The sequence below is a fragment of the Elgaria multicarinata genome, chromosome 12 (genome assembly GCF_023053635.1).
Source record: "Elgaria multicarinata webbii isolate HBS135686 ecotype San Diego chromosome 12, rElgMul1.1.pri, whole genome shotgun sequence".
Classification (NCBI taxonomy): domain Eukaryota; kingdom Metazoa; phylum Chordata; class Lepidosauria; order Squamata; family Anguidae; genus Elgaria; species Elgaria multicarinata.
Genome location: NC_086182.1, coordinates 10,340,476 through 10,354,378, shown reverse-complemented (window position 1 = coordinate 10,354,378; position 13,903 = coordinate 10,340,476). Strand labels below are relative to the sequence as shown.

Sequence of the window (13,903 nt, the reverse complement as noted above, 5' to 3'; positions counted from 1 at the left end):
ATCCAGACAGCAGCAGGTTAGGAAGGATACATGTACTGAAAATCCTCTCTATGTGCTCTGTGAGCTACTCTTACAATTGAGCTCAATTCCACAGTGAAATCACTTTAAAATCATCCAAATAAACCACTATATATTTTATGAATTCAACATGTGCTTTTTAAATATACTACAGCATTTTATTAACAGCTGCATGCCCTGACCCTCTTCGAAGTGGACTGTGGCTGTAATACCTGCTGAATAGAACGCTACTATGTTATTTGCACTAAAATGTGCAATGCAAGGCCAGAAAGTTATTTTTGTTCTTTACACTAACTATGTTCTGTCCACTTGATCTTCATGAAACGAAATTTTAGAAAATCCAGATATTTTTAGAAAAACTTTTCTTTAGAACTCTTCTACATAATCTAGAAACCCCCTGGCACCTCAACCTAAATGAAACCTGCTCATTTTCTCATTATAAAGATATTACATGCTCCATCTGAAGGAGGAGGTTTCTAGTGCATATAATTCCAAGTAGGGTTGGAATACAAGACCTAATCTCAATAAAATTTGTTTCAGCAAATTCTTCAGTCGCTTCATCAGGCCTTACTTGAGGCAACTTGATAGGCAAGTAGAGAATAGAGCCATCAAATGCAGTAACTTCTCCTGTCACGGATTTATGTTCCTTTAACATCGCAAAACGCATGTTCTTGCATTCCACATTAGGACTGAAAGACAAGATAAGAGTACAGAAAAGAAGTGAAGAGCTATATTGTGCTGGCAATGTGTTCTCATTAGAAAATAGATTTGCATTTCCAATCACTGTAGCCAAGCATGGATGACCGTAAATCACAAAATGTCCAAACCATCGAGAAGAATGCTAGAAAATGCAAAATGATAGCAAACGTTTCAGCAAACTAATACACACACACACAAATACACACCAGTATCTACATGCAAAAGCTCTACTATTATTAACCACCTCAACCACCCACACTTGCTGGTTTCACAGGTAAACAATAAGCTGTGCCTGGCAAGGGTATTTAGGGAGATGAGCTGGCAAGTCACCAGCACGTGGGGGGCGGGGGGGCGGGGGAGAAACAAGCCATCCTGGTTTATTAACCAACCTCATTCATGCAAACCAGGTTAGTCTCTCACAGGGGAAGTAATCTGAACCTTCCACAGAACTTCAGTTAAGAATCGCAAAATTTGCAATAAGACTGCTGGCAATTAAAAAAAAAAAAAGTGCCTTATGTTGAGACTCAGGACTCGTTAAGATGATCAATGGCGGAATAAACATGGTGTGTGTTGTTTCCCCCACCCATGACCGGGATTACCTTAATTATTTGTGCCATGGGTTGCTGTATCATCCAAACCCAGGCCAGTGTAGCATATTTTCACTCACCCTGTAACCCGTTCTATAAGGGTTGTAGAAGGGTGAAGATGCACTATTCTCACTCCACATTCGGTCAAAACAGGGTGTGGGTAATTAGGGTAATCCTAGCCACGCAACCAGCCCACACGGGGGAAACAACCAACGCTGCATTGGTTCCCCCACTGATCTCCCAAACCCGAATACAGTCTACAGACCAGACGTGCATACCACCTTAATTCAAATTAAGTTGTTTAAAATTCTAACACAGAGAATCTTAGGAAGGAAGAAATAAATGTCTTACAGACTACAACTTAAGGACAATGACTTATTAAGCATAAGGAGAGGGATGTAAATCACCTTCAGCTACTGAAACCACTGTTAACAGAAAAACCTGTCTGGGATAAAACTGCAATCCTTTAATCGCTGAGGAATGGTAAAATTCAAGAACTACCTAAATGTCACATGATACTGGTACACAGCTTCGTTTTGACAGTGTATTTTAATCAGATTCATTGCCAAGGGGACCGATACTCCTTTCGAGCCTTGCTTCATTAGTAGTTCTCTGAAAAGGATGAATACATACTTGAAATAATTACCAAAGCTCAATTCAGAAGAAAGACACAGTATAGTAAATCAGGCACGCAGCCCAAGCCTATGAATAATTACTGAGATGTATATTCCAACTTTTCTGTGGTGGCTCCTCAGTTTTAAAATGCCCTCTCGGTGGAGCTGCATCTCTCCTCCACTACTCAATCATTTAAACAAAGAGCTTTACGAAACTCTCCCTTTAAAGCAGTGTTTGACTAAGCTGCAAAAGGCCCAATGCCCCCTACTCGCTCCCAATCCTCTTTCTTTATGTGTCATGTTTTTTACAATGTCCCTGTGGGCAGGGACTGTCTTAAGAAACATTTTTGTAAGCTGCCTTGAGAGCCTTTTTTGGCTAAAGAGCAGGATAAAAGTGCTATAATAAATAAATATACTAAAGAGTTGTCTATATCAGCTTGCTTCTTCTGGTACTGCTATATACTGCTGCCTTGTATATTATAAGAACAGTAAAATAAATCGCTTTGGGAAAGCATGGCTCTAAAAAGCAACTTATAAATCCCTTAACATTTTTTATCATCATACCCGTTACTGTATCAATGACTTAAAAATCGACTGATATGACTACCCATAACTCCCTTTTTTAGCATCAGCTTTCGCTTACTTTTTCTCTATATGCTCGTCAGAAGCTGCTGAAGGAGTCTCTGGTTTGGGCTGCTCCAATGGTGCTGATTGCACAACACTCAACCTCAAGGCCAAGAGGTCTGCGTGGCCCCCACCAAATCCCAAGGCTGCTCTTCCAAGTCCAAAACCAGGGATTTCACTTTCCCCATGATTAGGTACTCTGAATACATTTGAAGAAATAAAGGTCACAGAAGACAAGAAAATGGTTTCCATACCAACTTACAAAAAGCACGAGAACATGCTTTTAAAGCAAAGCTTAGATCCTTAGCTACCGACAAGAGAAACTTTTTAAATGCAGTGTATTATTTGTTTGGAGGTAGAAGATCAAGGTGCAAATTTCCAGCTGCCATAAAACTCACTGCAACACTTTGGGCAAGTTATTATTCCCTCACCCTAGCCCAATACACAGGGCAGATCTATGAATAGATAAGGCAGGAACTGTGACGCACATTGTGTACTAAAGTATTACAGAAAGCACAACAAAAATGCAGAATGCAAAGGAAATACAAACCATAGCTCTGAACTTTCCCATAAGACAACTTTCAACAAGTTGATTTGCTAGCAAGTAGCTCTTTGCTTCTTAGAAAAAGCAAGGAAAAATAGAGGCTTTCTGGATTGTAGTTGTCTGCATAAAGCTTGCCCATTTGTCCCTGAAAGCAGCAGTCTTTTGGAGTGGAAGGCAAAAGAAGAACTGCACAACACAAATTATAACCACTGACTCTCAAAGAAGAGATACTAAAATCTGTAGCATCTTCACAGATTCAGGGGCTCTATTTTGTGGTTAGCTACACATCATTGTCACTGCATCTTTCTCGTAAACAAATGAAATCTACTCTGTCAGGTTTTAAACCTCTATTTGAAAACTGATACCATTTCACATCAAGCCAAGGGATATACAAGCCTAAATAGTTACTGAGTAGCTAAAACAACCTGTCATTTTTGCCCAACCATGTTCATCTTAGGATTTTTACTCACGTGCCACGTCCCAGAAGTGTCCTCTCCACCTCGCTGTGTCGAGCTGGCCCTGCTCTCAACTCTGTATGTGTATGTATACGCTGTGCTGATAAATGCACTTTGGGCTTGATATCAGCATCACCCATCCCTCTGCCCAATATGCCTCGACCTGAATAGGGAGCTTTAAAAAAATCAAAATAAGACGTTGAACATTCTTAGAGGGTGAGATACTACCCCCCCAAAAAATATTACTGAAGCATGAGAACGAAGCTCCTACATGTCAGAGCCAACTTACCTAAAGGAAGCCGAGGGGCTGTTTCAAAACCGAGTCCCCGGAACATAGAGGCCAGAGTTGGAGCAGATACAGAAGACTCCTAAAGTAGAATATAAAACAGATTTTTACCCAATACATTTCAAAGCAGTGGTTAAGCTTAAGGCTAGTTGGAACAACTGCTAAAAAGAACAATACATTCTTGAAAACTGAAATAGAATTTTGCAAAAGAAAATCTAGCAGGTGACGTACTCAGTCTCTCTTCATTTGCAAAGTACTTCTGTGCTAGCAGCAGTTTCCCATCTGGTCCAAACAGTATCACAATTAGAAGTATTTCTTCCACAAGCAATTCACTTCACAGGCTCCAGATAACAGCTAGTTTTCAAGCCATGTTTATCCAATGCCTTCTATTTAGAATGCCTTATAATTCTTGCTTGTTTTCCTATGTTATGCATCAGACATTTGATTTATTACATTTATATACCACCCCATAGCTGAAGCGCTAGGTTTTCAAGCCCACTTGCAATTTTGGGGGGGACTCAAAGGCACATTTGTCCCATGGTCATTTGAGCCTGTGTGCATTTATTTTATTTTCTCCCCCTGCCCTCTTGCTGGGATATAAATGTTCTTTGAATAACAGGGCATAGCATAACTAACTCACTATATGGGGGCGGGGGGAAATTCTCTCCTGATCCATTATTGGGATCACACGTGCCCCATGAAATAATTGCCTATACAGCATACTGCACAAAAAGAGCAAGGAATAGTGCCTTAATATAAGCCAGCAAGTAATAACCAAGTACTTTCTAGCAGAAACATCTATACTGGAAATTATTATGCTAAGAGTTGCATATCTACCTGCTGCTCACATGCTGGTGATTGCTGCACCACCTCCCGTACTCCTTGCATCCTGCCAGTTGAAGGAAAGGACCGTCCCCTACTAAATGCAGTGTCTTCTTCACCCATAGGCAACTGCGGCTGAGCCTCAGGCACACGGCCACCATGAGGCATGTGGAAAGAAGCTCCACCCCGAAATGGGGGTCTTGTGGGATGCATGCTACTGCTTCAGAGAAAATGCACATTTCAGAAACACGTAACCAGTGAATTATCTGTAGCTTGAACAGACGACATCTATTAGAAGACATTTGCAAGACAAACCTTAATAAGAATTTCATTTCTAATCATCCTCAAAGGAACTACTTCCTTCCTCCCTTCCTTCTTCCCCACTACTCTCCCCAATACCTTCACAGAGGGTAATACAAGAAAAGTCAATGGTCTGCAACACCTTAACTCTAACACTGGTAGGTGCCTAAGGACATAGATGTAGCACAGATTTCAAATGGTTAAATAGTTATTCCCTTTCACCAACAGCCCTGGGGTATAATTCCATAACAGTGGCTAGAATCCCTAATAGAGAATTCTCTGTGTTCTCTCACACCAAACTACAACTCCAAAAATTCTTTTGGGGAAACTACCATAATGAAACTGGTATAAAACCTGAAAATATAGTATAGCTAGAACTTGTAGTAAATAACACTAATTTAAAACTATGCTAGGAGGATGAAATTAAAACTAGAAAGGAGAATGAAAGCCATTATGGCTTCAATACTTCCAGATTAAACCTTTTATATCTGATCTATTTAAAAAGTAGTCATACCTGGTTTATCCCTGGCTCTACAGTTCAGCACCTTGGCAAAGCAGTGACCAGAGGTAATGTGGCTTAACATTCCAGACATCATGTCAATTGATATCACGAATCATAGTTTACAGCTCACTTCACTCCAGTTTATTATTATAAAGCATTTTTATATCAAAAGGCACCTAGAGAGGCTTATCTATAATCAATTAAACAAGACAATCCCTGCCTACAGGCTTACAATTAAAAAGACATTATACAAAAGGAAAAAGGATTGAGGATGGAACAGGAATGGAACTCCTACACCAATTCTTAAAGTCAAATAGTAGTTTTTATAATGATCAGCTGTAATGAAACAGTTGAGGGAAAGAAAGAACCTGATGAAGCTGTTCTTTCAGTAGAGCTGATGGAATGACATGACCCTGCTTCCCATCTTCCTCTGCTGCAGCCTTCGCACAGTTTCCTGGCCAACTGCAAACCAGTCTGACAACTCAGTCATACCACTGACCCACAGTTAAGATTGTGATATCTGAACTGAGATGATGTGTGCTCACATAGAACTGCAAAAACCACCGAAATCTGTATAACCAGGAGTGGTATTACTTCTGTTTACATCTCCAGACATGAAAGGCATTAAGAAAAATTCCCATATTGTTTTAAATTGGCGCAGCCTAAGATTTAATATGTTCATTATGTTATGTAGTCAGAGACTAGTAGAATGTAAATAAAAGGGATTGAGTCAGAAAAAAGATTTCTCATAAACAAGCCAAGGCTGCCAGACTACACCAGGCAGAGTTTTGTTCACCATTTTTTTTATATGGAGTGTGCTACCCATGCTGCTCTTGCGATTCCCCACCAGCCACCTCTACAGTCTATGTGCATTGTGCATAGGTGTCATTCATCTTGCAGGAGGTTAACATGCTGGGTCACTACACTGAGTAGGTTCACACAATCACAGAGGGAAAATAAGCCTGTTTTCCTTCCCTGTGTATGCTGGTCACAAACTACTTAATTAACATAGTTACCCTCACCAGACGTGGGCTGTCATGACTCCCAGACCCGGTGAAAGTGGGTAGCTGGGGAGATTTAAAAACTATTGCAGCAAACCTAGAACAAGCCATGGGCTTCAAGGCGTTTTACAAACCACCCCAGCAACCCACCCTTGCCAGGTTCAGATGTCACAACAATCCGCATCAGGCAAGAACAATTATGCTAATTAGGTGACTCGCAACCAGTACACGTGGGGACGGAAAATAAGCCACCATGCCCTATTTTCACTCAATGACCATTGAGTATTGCTCTGTTAACCTATTTTCCTGCACTCCCTTTGAGTACTGAGACCTGAATGGTAAAGAAATAAGACAAGCACTGGTGCTGATATACTGTCAGCGGTGAGGCAGACTAGACATCTAACAGGTCCACAGGTCCACAAACACATTCATGTCTTGACAAAAGCAAAACCAAGCAATCAAGGTATTAACGTGTATGAATGACTCCAATACCCGACAGAAAAATTCCACATCACCCAGGATCACCTTAAGCACAACGCTATTAAAACAACTATAACCTCACAGTTAACACATTTAGCTGCCTGTCATTAAGCACTCAGTATTCAAGGACAGGTTCTCACTTGGACATATCCTGCACACTGTGCACATAACTGTTCACACAATGAGTGAATGTTACACCAAAGCCATTATAGTGGAGATGATACAGAACCTCTGGCCTGTGGAGTTTTATCTGCAACAGTCTATTCACACAAACAAGGTGCTTTTTTATTCTACTCATACACAATGCTTACATCCGTGTAAACCATAAACTGAAGGATAAACGAATGCAAGGGATGCACACTGAGGGCTACCTTCTCCAACCTGGCGCCCTCCAAGTGGGTTGAACTACAACTGCCATTATCCCAAACCAGCATGGCCAAACTGACAGGAGTGATGGGATTTGTTGTCCAATCATCTGAAGGGTTGAGCAAGAAGGGCAGGCCAAACTAGAAATCTGAATAAACCTGAATAAATCTGAATAAACCTATGAACAGTGAAATCAGCGGGACTTACACATGCAGAAAGAATTTGACTGCAAGGTTGCAAACTTACTCTCCAATTTCGGCGGATGTACTCCTTTCAAAGGTGTGGTAATCAGGCAACCTGATGCCCTCCAGCTGTTGTGGACTACAACTTCGATCAGCCCCAGCCAGCATGGCCAACTGGCAAAGCTTATGGGAACTGTAGTCCAAAACATCTGGAGGTAAGCAGATTGCCCCCAAAATAATAAAGACGGTTGAATCCCTTCACGGATTCCTTCCTCGTTTTTCACCATGAACGAAATTTCCCCCTCAGGAAAATTAATGGCTCCTTCAACCTTCACCTTTCTTTCCTTAAACTACAATCCTACCCCCACTTACCTAGGAATAAACCCCATTGAATTCAATGGAACTTGCTCCAGAGCAGACATGTAGAAATCCCCGCGGTTAGCTGCTTAAGTAAAACTAACCAAATTAGCTAATAACCAGTTTAATTACTTGGATGCCATTACTTACTAAGGCACGCGCGAGCAACACGACCCAAATTCCCCTCGAGGCGTCGTCGGAACCGAACGTAAGAACAAAACCGCCTCCCCAAACGCACAACGTCGCGAACCACACCCTCACGCCTCCGCCTCACTAACGCAACCGCTCCGCGGCACGCGTTGGCCGGTTTCCCAGTCATATAACGCAGGCCGGCCTCCCATTGGTCGAGAGTAATGTTACTTCCCTCCCCTCACTTCAGGACTCGTCCAAATTCTATATAATGTGGGCGGCGGGGGGGGGGGAGCTGCTGAGCAGCGAGAGATTAGGCATGCTTACTAAGAAGTAAGCCCTATTGAGCGCAATGGACCTTATGATTTAATCAAGGAATATTAATATTAATTACTGCCTTGGCGCAGTCTTCCACACGCTAATTAGCTCATTAATGGTACAGTCCATAACTGAGGGCAAAATGGGACGTATGGCCAAAGGGCGCGCGTGGCCTAAGTTAAAGGCTGCCTTATTATGGCCCTGAGGCTTAAAGCAGACGTTGATATTTGATTTTTTTTTTAAAGGGAAGGCCCTTTCCAAAAGGGGAGGGGTCGAAAACACAAGAATGTAAGCCTATGCGGCAGGGTCTTGCTATTTACTGTTTTACTCTGTACAGCACCATGTACATTGATGGTGCTATATAAATAAATAATAATAATAATAATAATAATAATAATAATAATAATAATAATAATAATAATAATAATAATAATAATGGGGAAATTGCATTAGTGCCAGTGGTGGCTGGTGGTTCCGATTTCGGTGGGGCTGTGAATCCATTCTAGGTTTCTGTCAGAACCAGCCAGATCTCTATAGGTAGGCTCTATAGGTATATGGAAAGTTGGACAGGGCTCCTGTATCTTTAATAGTTGTATAGAAAAGGGAATTTCAGCAGATGTCATTTGTATGCATGCAGCACCTGGTGAAATTCCCTCTTCATCACAACATTTAGCTGCAGGAGCCCTGTTCTCTTTTGTATCTGGTCAAGAGGGCAGGGCTCCTGCAGCTTTAACTGTTGAGATGAAGAGGAAATTTCACTACATGCTGCATGCATGCGAATAACACCTGCTGAATTTCCCTTTTCGATACAACTGTTAAAGATACAGGAGCCCTGTCCTCCTTTCCATATGGTCAGCCTCTCTCTATGAGCCATCCAAGATGCTGAATTCTATCACCAAAAATGGATTCAGCACTTTGGAAAGCTCTGTTAGAGTTCTGGCTGGTTGTGACTAAAACCCAGAATGGATTCACAGCCCTACCGAAATCGGAGCCACCAGCCACCACTGGTTAGAGCCTTTGGTTTATTCGTGCGTAAGCCTGACTGCTTGATACGGCTATTTTGACATTGTAACTTGCCTCAGCCACTTTTTAATTAAGCAGAATCAGGATGGCTATTTGTTTGTTTTCCACATTTATAATATTTCCCTTGAACACATTAGTAAAGTAATCATGAGGTCCTGGAAGCCAAATTTAGGTTGCTAGTCAGGAGGTTGAAATCCAGGACCACCAAGGTAGCTTTCTCTGAAATGCTACCAGTTCCACGCGCAGGGCCAGCTAGACAGATGCAGCTAAGTCTCAATGCGTGGATGAGACGGTGCAGAGAGGAGGAGTTCAGATTTGTTAGGCACTGGGGAACATTTTGGGACAAGCCAGGCCTGTACAAGAGGGATGGGCTGCACTTAAACTAAAATGGAACCAGACTGCTGGCGCTAAACATAAAATTGGTGGCAGAGCAGCTTTTAAACTAAATCCTGGTGGAAATCCTACAGGAGCTGGGAAGCATCTGGTTCGGGTTAAATCATCTGAAGGAGATGAATCTGGACATGTTTTTGATTGTCCTAAAGTATAAGGGGAGCAAATAAGAGGCTAAAGTGCAACAAGAAAAAAAGGGACATGGCAGAGACATCTGGGGAGGGACACCGTGTATAGGTGTTTCTATGGAAATGCTTTAAGTCTGCGAGCCAAAATGGTAGAATTGGAGTGCTGGGTTTCAAAGGAAAACCTGGGCATAGTGGGCATTATAGAAACCTGGTGGAATGGAGAGAACTAGTGGGATACAGTCATCCCTGGATACAAACTTTACAGGAAGGACAGGGAAGAGCGCACTGGGGGCGGTGTTGCTATCTACGTCAAAGAGGGCATTGTGTCAAGGAGACTAGAGCACCTAAACGGGGAAGACTCTTCCACAGAAGTGCTGCGGATGACAATGCAGGGCCCCAAAACTAATGTAGTGCTTGGAACGTGCTATCAACCCGCAGACCAAAATGCTCAGAGTGACTTTGAGATGGGGAATGAAACCAGGTAGGCTTCCAAACAAGGAAGTATTGTAATAATGGGTGACTTCAATTATCCTCACATTGACTGGATAAATTCATATTCCAGTCATAACAAAGAGGTTAAATTCCTTGATGTCCTAAATGACTGTGCCCTGGAACAGTTGGTCATGGAACCACCAGAGGGGAGGCAACCCTGGACTTAATCCTAAGTGGTGCTGCCCAGGACCTAATACAAGATGTAAATATTGTTGAACCAATCAGTAACAGTGACCACAGTGCTATCAGATTCAATATATACTTAAGTGGGAAATTGCCCAGGAAATCCAACACATTCACACTTGACTTCAAAAGAGGAAATTTCTCTAAAAAGAGGGAACTAGTGAAAAGAAAGTTGAAAGGTGGGAAATGAAAGAGGGTTAAATCCTTGGGAAATGAATGGAGCTTACTCAAAAGCACAATAATAGAAGCTCAACTAAAATGTATTCCACAGGTTAAGAAAGGTAGCACCAAGTCCAAGGGCATGGTCACCAGCATGATTAACAAGCAGTGTCAAAGAAGCTATTGTAGAAGAGAGGGATTCCTTCAAAAAAATGGAAGTCTTGCCCAAGAGAGGAAAATAAAAGGGAGCACAAACTAGCACAAAGGAGATGCAAGCAAACAATAAGAGATGCAAAAAAGCATTTTGAAGAGCACATTGCTAATAATATCAAGTCCAACAATAAAGAATTCTTTAAATACTAGCTGTACCCGGTGTAACATACACTGTTGTAGCACATCTTAAAGTTTATTAATTAAATATCATCGCAGGGGTGCAGGCTGTTTGGAGGCCGCCGATACAGCGCCGTCTGCCAGACCTGGGGGGCAGGGAGGTCGGGGGGAGGGGGAGCAGGTGTCCCTCTCCCCGGGGTTCCTGTCAGTCTTGGGTCGCCCACCCAGCTCGCATGAAATTAGGCCTGGGCTTGCAGCAGGTGAGCGGCCCCCCACCCGGCCACCAAGGGCCCTGGCCGTGCCTCGCTCATGATCCGGACCCTCTCCCCGGGGTTCCTGTCAGCCTTGGGACGCCCGCCCAGCTTGCATGAGATTAGGCCGAGGCCTCGACTCGCAGCAGGCGAGCGGCCTCCCACCTGGCCACCAACGGCCTCAGTGGTGCCTCGCTCATGCTCCGGACCATGGCGCTGCCCCCTTCAGGGGGGGAGCGAAGAGGCAGAAAGTGGGGTAGGATTACCTTGGAAAGCCTGGAGGAGTCGGGCAAGGGGCTTAGCAACTTGTATCAGCTGACATTACATGTTGTTACTGTTGCTCAGCAACCTGTATCAGCTGAAGCCTGTACGGAAACATACTTAAGTGTTTTAGACAGATAGATAATCAGAAGCAGGAAACCAGCTAGGGAAGCAGTTGGACCGGTGGATGACAATGGAGTTAAGGGAGTACTAGAGCACAGGGAAATTGCAGAGAAGCTGAATGAATCCTTTGCAACAGTGTTCACTGCAGAGGATACAGGACAGATACCTGTGCTGAAGTGATTTTTTCAGGAAGGGAGTCTGAGGAACTGAGGCAAATAGTGGTGACAAAAGATTAAGTTCTCAAGCTTATTGACAAATTGAAAGCAAATAAATCACCAGGGCCAGATAGCATCCATCCTAGAGTTCTCAAAGAACTCAAATATGAAATCGCAGACCTCTTCACAAAAATATGCAACATGTCCCTAACCTCAGCTTCTGTACCAGAGGACTGGAAAATGGCCAATGTAACACCAATTTTCAAAAAGGGATCCAGGAAATTACAGACTAATGGTTAGCTTGACATCTGTTCCAGGTAAATTGGTTGAAGACAAAATTTGTATTAGTTGAAGACAAAATTATTAAAGACAAAATTAGTATGCATATAGAAGGGCAGGTCCTGCTGAAGACGAATCAACATGGCTTCCACAAAGGCAAGTCCTGTCTCACTAATCTACTAGAATTCTTTGAGAATGTCAACAAACATGTAGACAGGGGTGATCCAATGGACATTGTTTGCTTGGACTTCCAAAAGGCTTTTGATAAAGTCCCCCATCAAAGACTTCTGAATAAATTTAGTAGTCATGGGATAAGAGGAGAGGTCCTCTTATGGATCAGTAACTGGTTAAAGAACAGAAAGCAGAGAGTAGGAATAAATGGTCAATTCTCCTGAAGGAGGTTAGTAAATAGTGTGGTCCCACAGGGATTGGGACCAATTCTTTTCAACTTGCTCATAAATGATCTGGAATTAGGAGTGCACAGTGAAGTGGCCAAGTTTGCCGATGACACCAAATTATTTAAGGTGGTTAAAACATCTCTCCAAGCTGGGAGAGTGGACATCCAAATGGCAGATGCAGTTCAATGTAAGCAAGTGTAAGGTGATGCACACTGTGGCAAAAAAACCCCAACTTTAAATATAACCTAATGGGATCTGAGCTGGCGGTGACCGAACAAGAAAGAGATCTTGGGTTTGTGGTGGACAGCTCAATTAAAATGTCCACCCAGTGTGCGGCTGCTGTGAAGAAGGCAAACTCCAGATTAGACATTATAAGAAAAGAAATTGAGAATAAAACTGCCAGTATCATACTGCCTTTTTACAAATCTATGGTGCGACCACACTTAGATTACTGTGTACAGTTCTGGTCACCACACTTAAAAAAGGATATTATAGAGCTGGAAAAAGTGCAGAAAAGGGCAACTAAAACGATTAAGGGGCTGGAGCATCTCCCCTACGAGGGAAAGTTACATCAACTGAGATTGTTTAGCTTGGAAAAAAGGAGGCAAAGGGGAAACATGATCGAGGTGTACAAAATTATGCATGGTGTGGAGAATGTGGATAGGGAGACATTTTTTCTCCCTCTCTCAAAATACTAGAACCTAGTGGGGTCCTCCCGTGAAGCTGATTGGTGGGAGATCCAGGACAAATAAAAGGAAGTACTTCTTCACACAGTGCATAGTTAAATTATGGAACTCACTACCACAAGATGGAGTGATGGCCACTGTGAATGAGGCAAAAACCTGCGCCTCCCTTGCAAGGTAGGTTTGGGTCAAAGTCCCCAACCCAGCCACCCCCTTCCTACCGGTTACCAGTGGAGCACTGGTACTGGAACCAGTACACCTGAAAATAACCACACTTCACAAAGGCTCCAGGCAATTTATTAAATCAGTGTAAGGCCCTACGCATACAAACAAACGGTTGGGGGAAGGGAGGGGAAAACAGTCTAAAAGTACAGCACCATGTACATTGATGGTGCTATATAAATAAATAATAATAATAAAAGTTACAATGAAGCTAAAAGGCCACAACAACAGTAAAACAACTTTAAAAGAGCAATAAAATTAATATCACAGCAAGCCGTTGACTCAGAGCAACCCAAAGAAAATCAACAAATCCTGGTTACCTAATACCTGATGGCACAGGAGTCCCTTCACCAGCCTTCGGGGTCCTGAGCAGCATGACCCTTCCCCAAATGAACAGAGACCATAAACTGGAAAAGGCTAACTTATCCCCCCCAACTAAGCGGGCGGGATGGCTGGCTCCACCAATCCATGAACAGCAACCTCTCCAGAGTTTACCCTCCTCCATGAGGAGAAAAGGTTCCCACCTTCAGCTGCAAAACATC

At 42.8% G+C, this 13,903-nt stretch overlaps 1 protein-coding gene across 1 annotated transcript in view; it reads right to left on the bottom strand.

The window, feature by feature from the left end:
* PIWIL2 (piwi like RNA-mediated gene silencing 2) overlaps positions 1–4,862 on the bottom strand; it is a 54,898-nt gene extending 50,036 nt beyond the window's left edge. The window contains exons 1-6 of the mRNA XM_063139462.1: positions 4,665–4,862; positions 3,831–3,909; positions 3,557–3,704; positions 2,562–2,741; positions 1,806–1,916; positions 590–707 (exon numbers count right to left, since the gene is read on the bottom strand). Coding sequence (XP_062995532.1) covers positions 590–707; positions 1,806–1,916; positions 2,562–2,741; positions 3,557–3,704; positions 3,831–3,909; positions 4,665–4,862 — 834 coding nt within the window. The remainder of the gene's footprint in view (positions 1–589; positions 708–1,805; positions 1,917–2,561; positions 2,742–3,556; positions 3,705–3,830; positions 3,910–4,664) is intronic.
* Between the last annotated feature and the right edge of the window lie 9,041 nt (positions 4,863–13,903).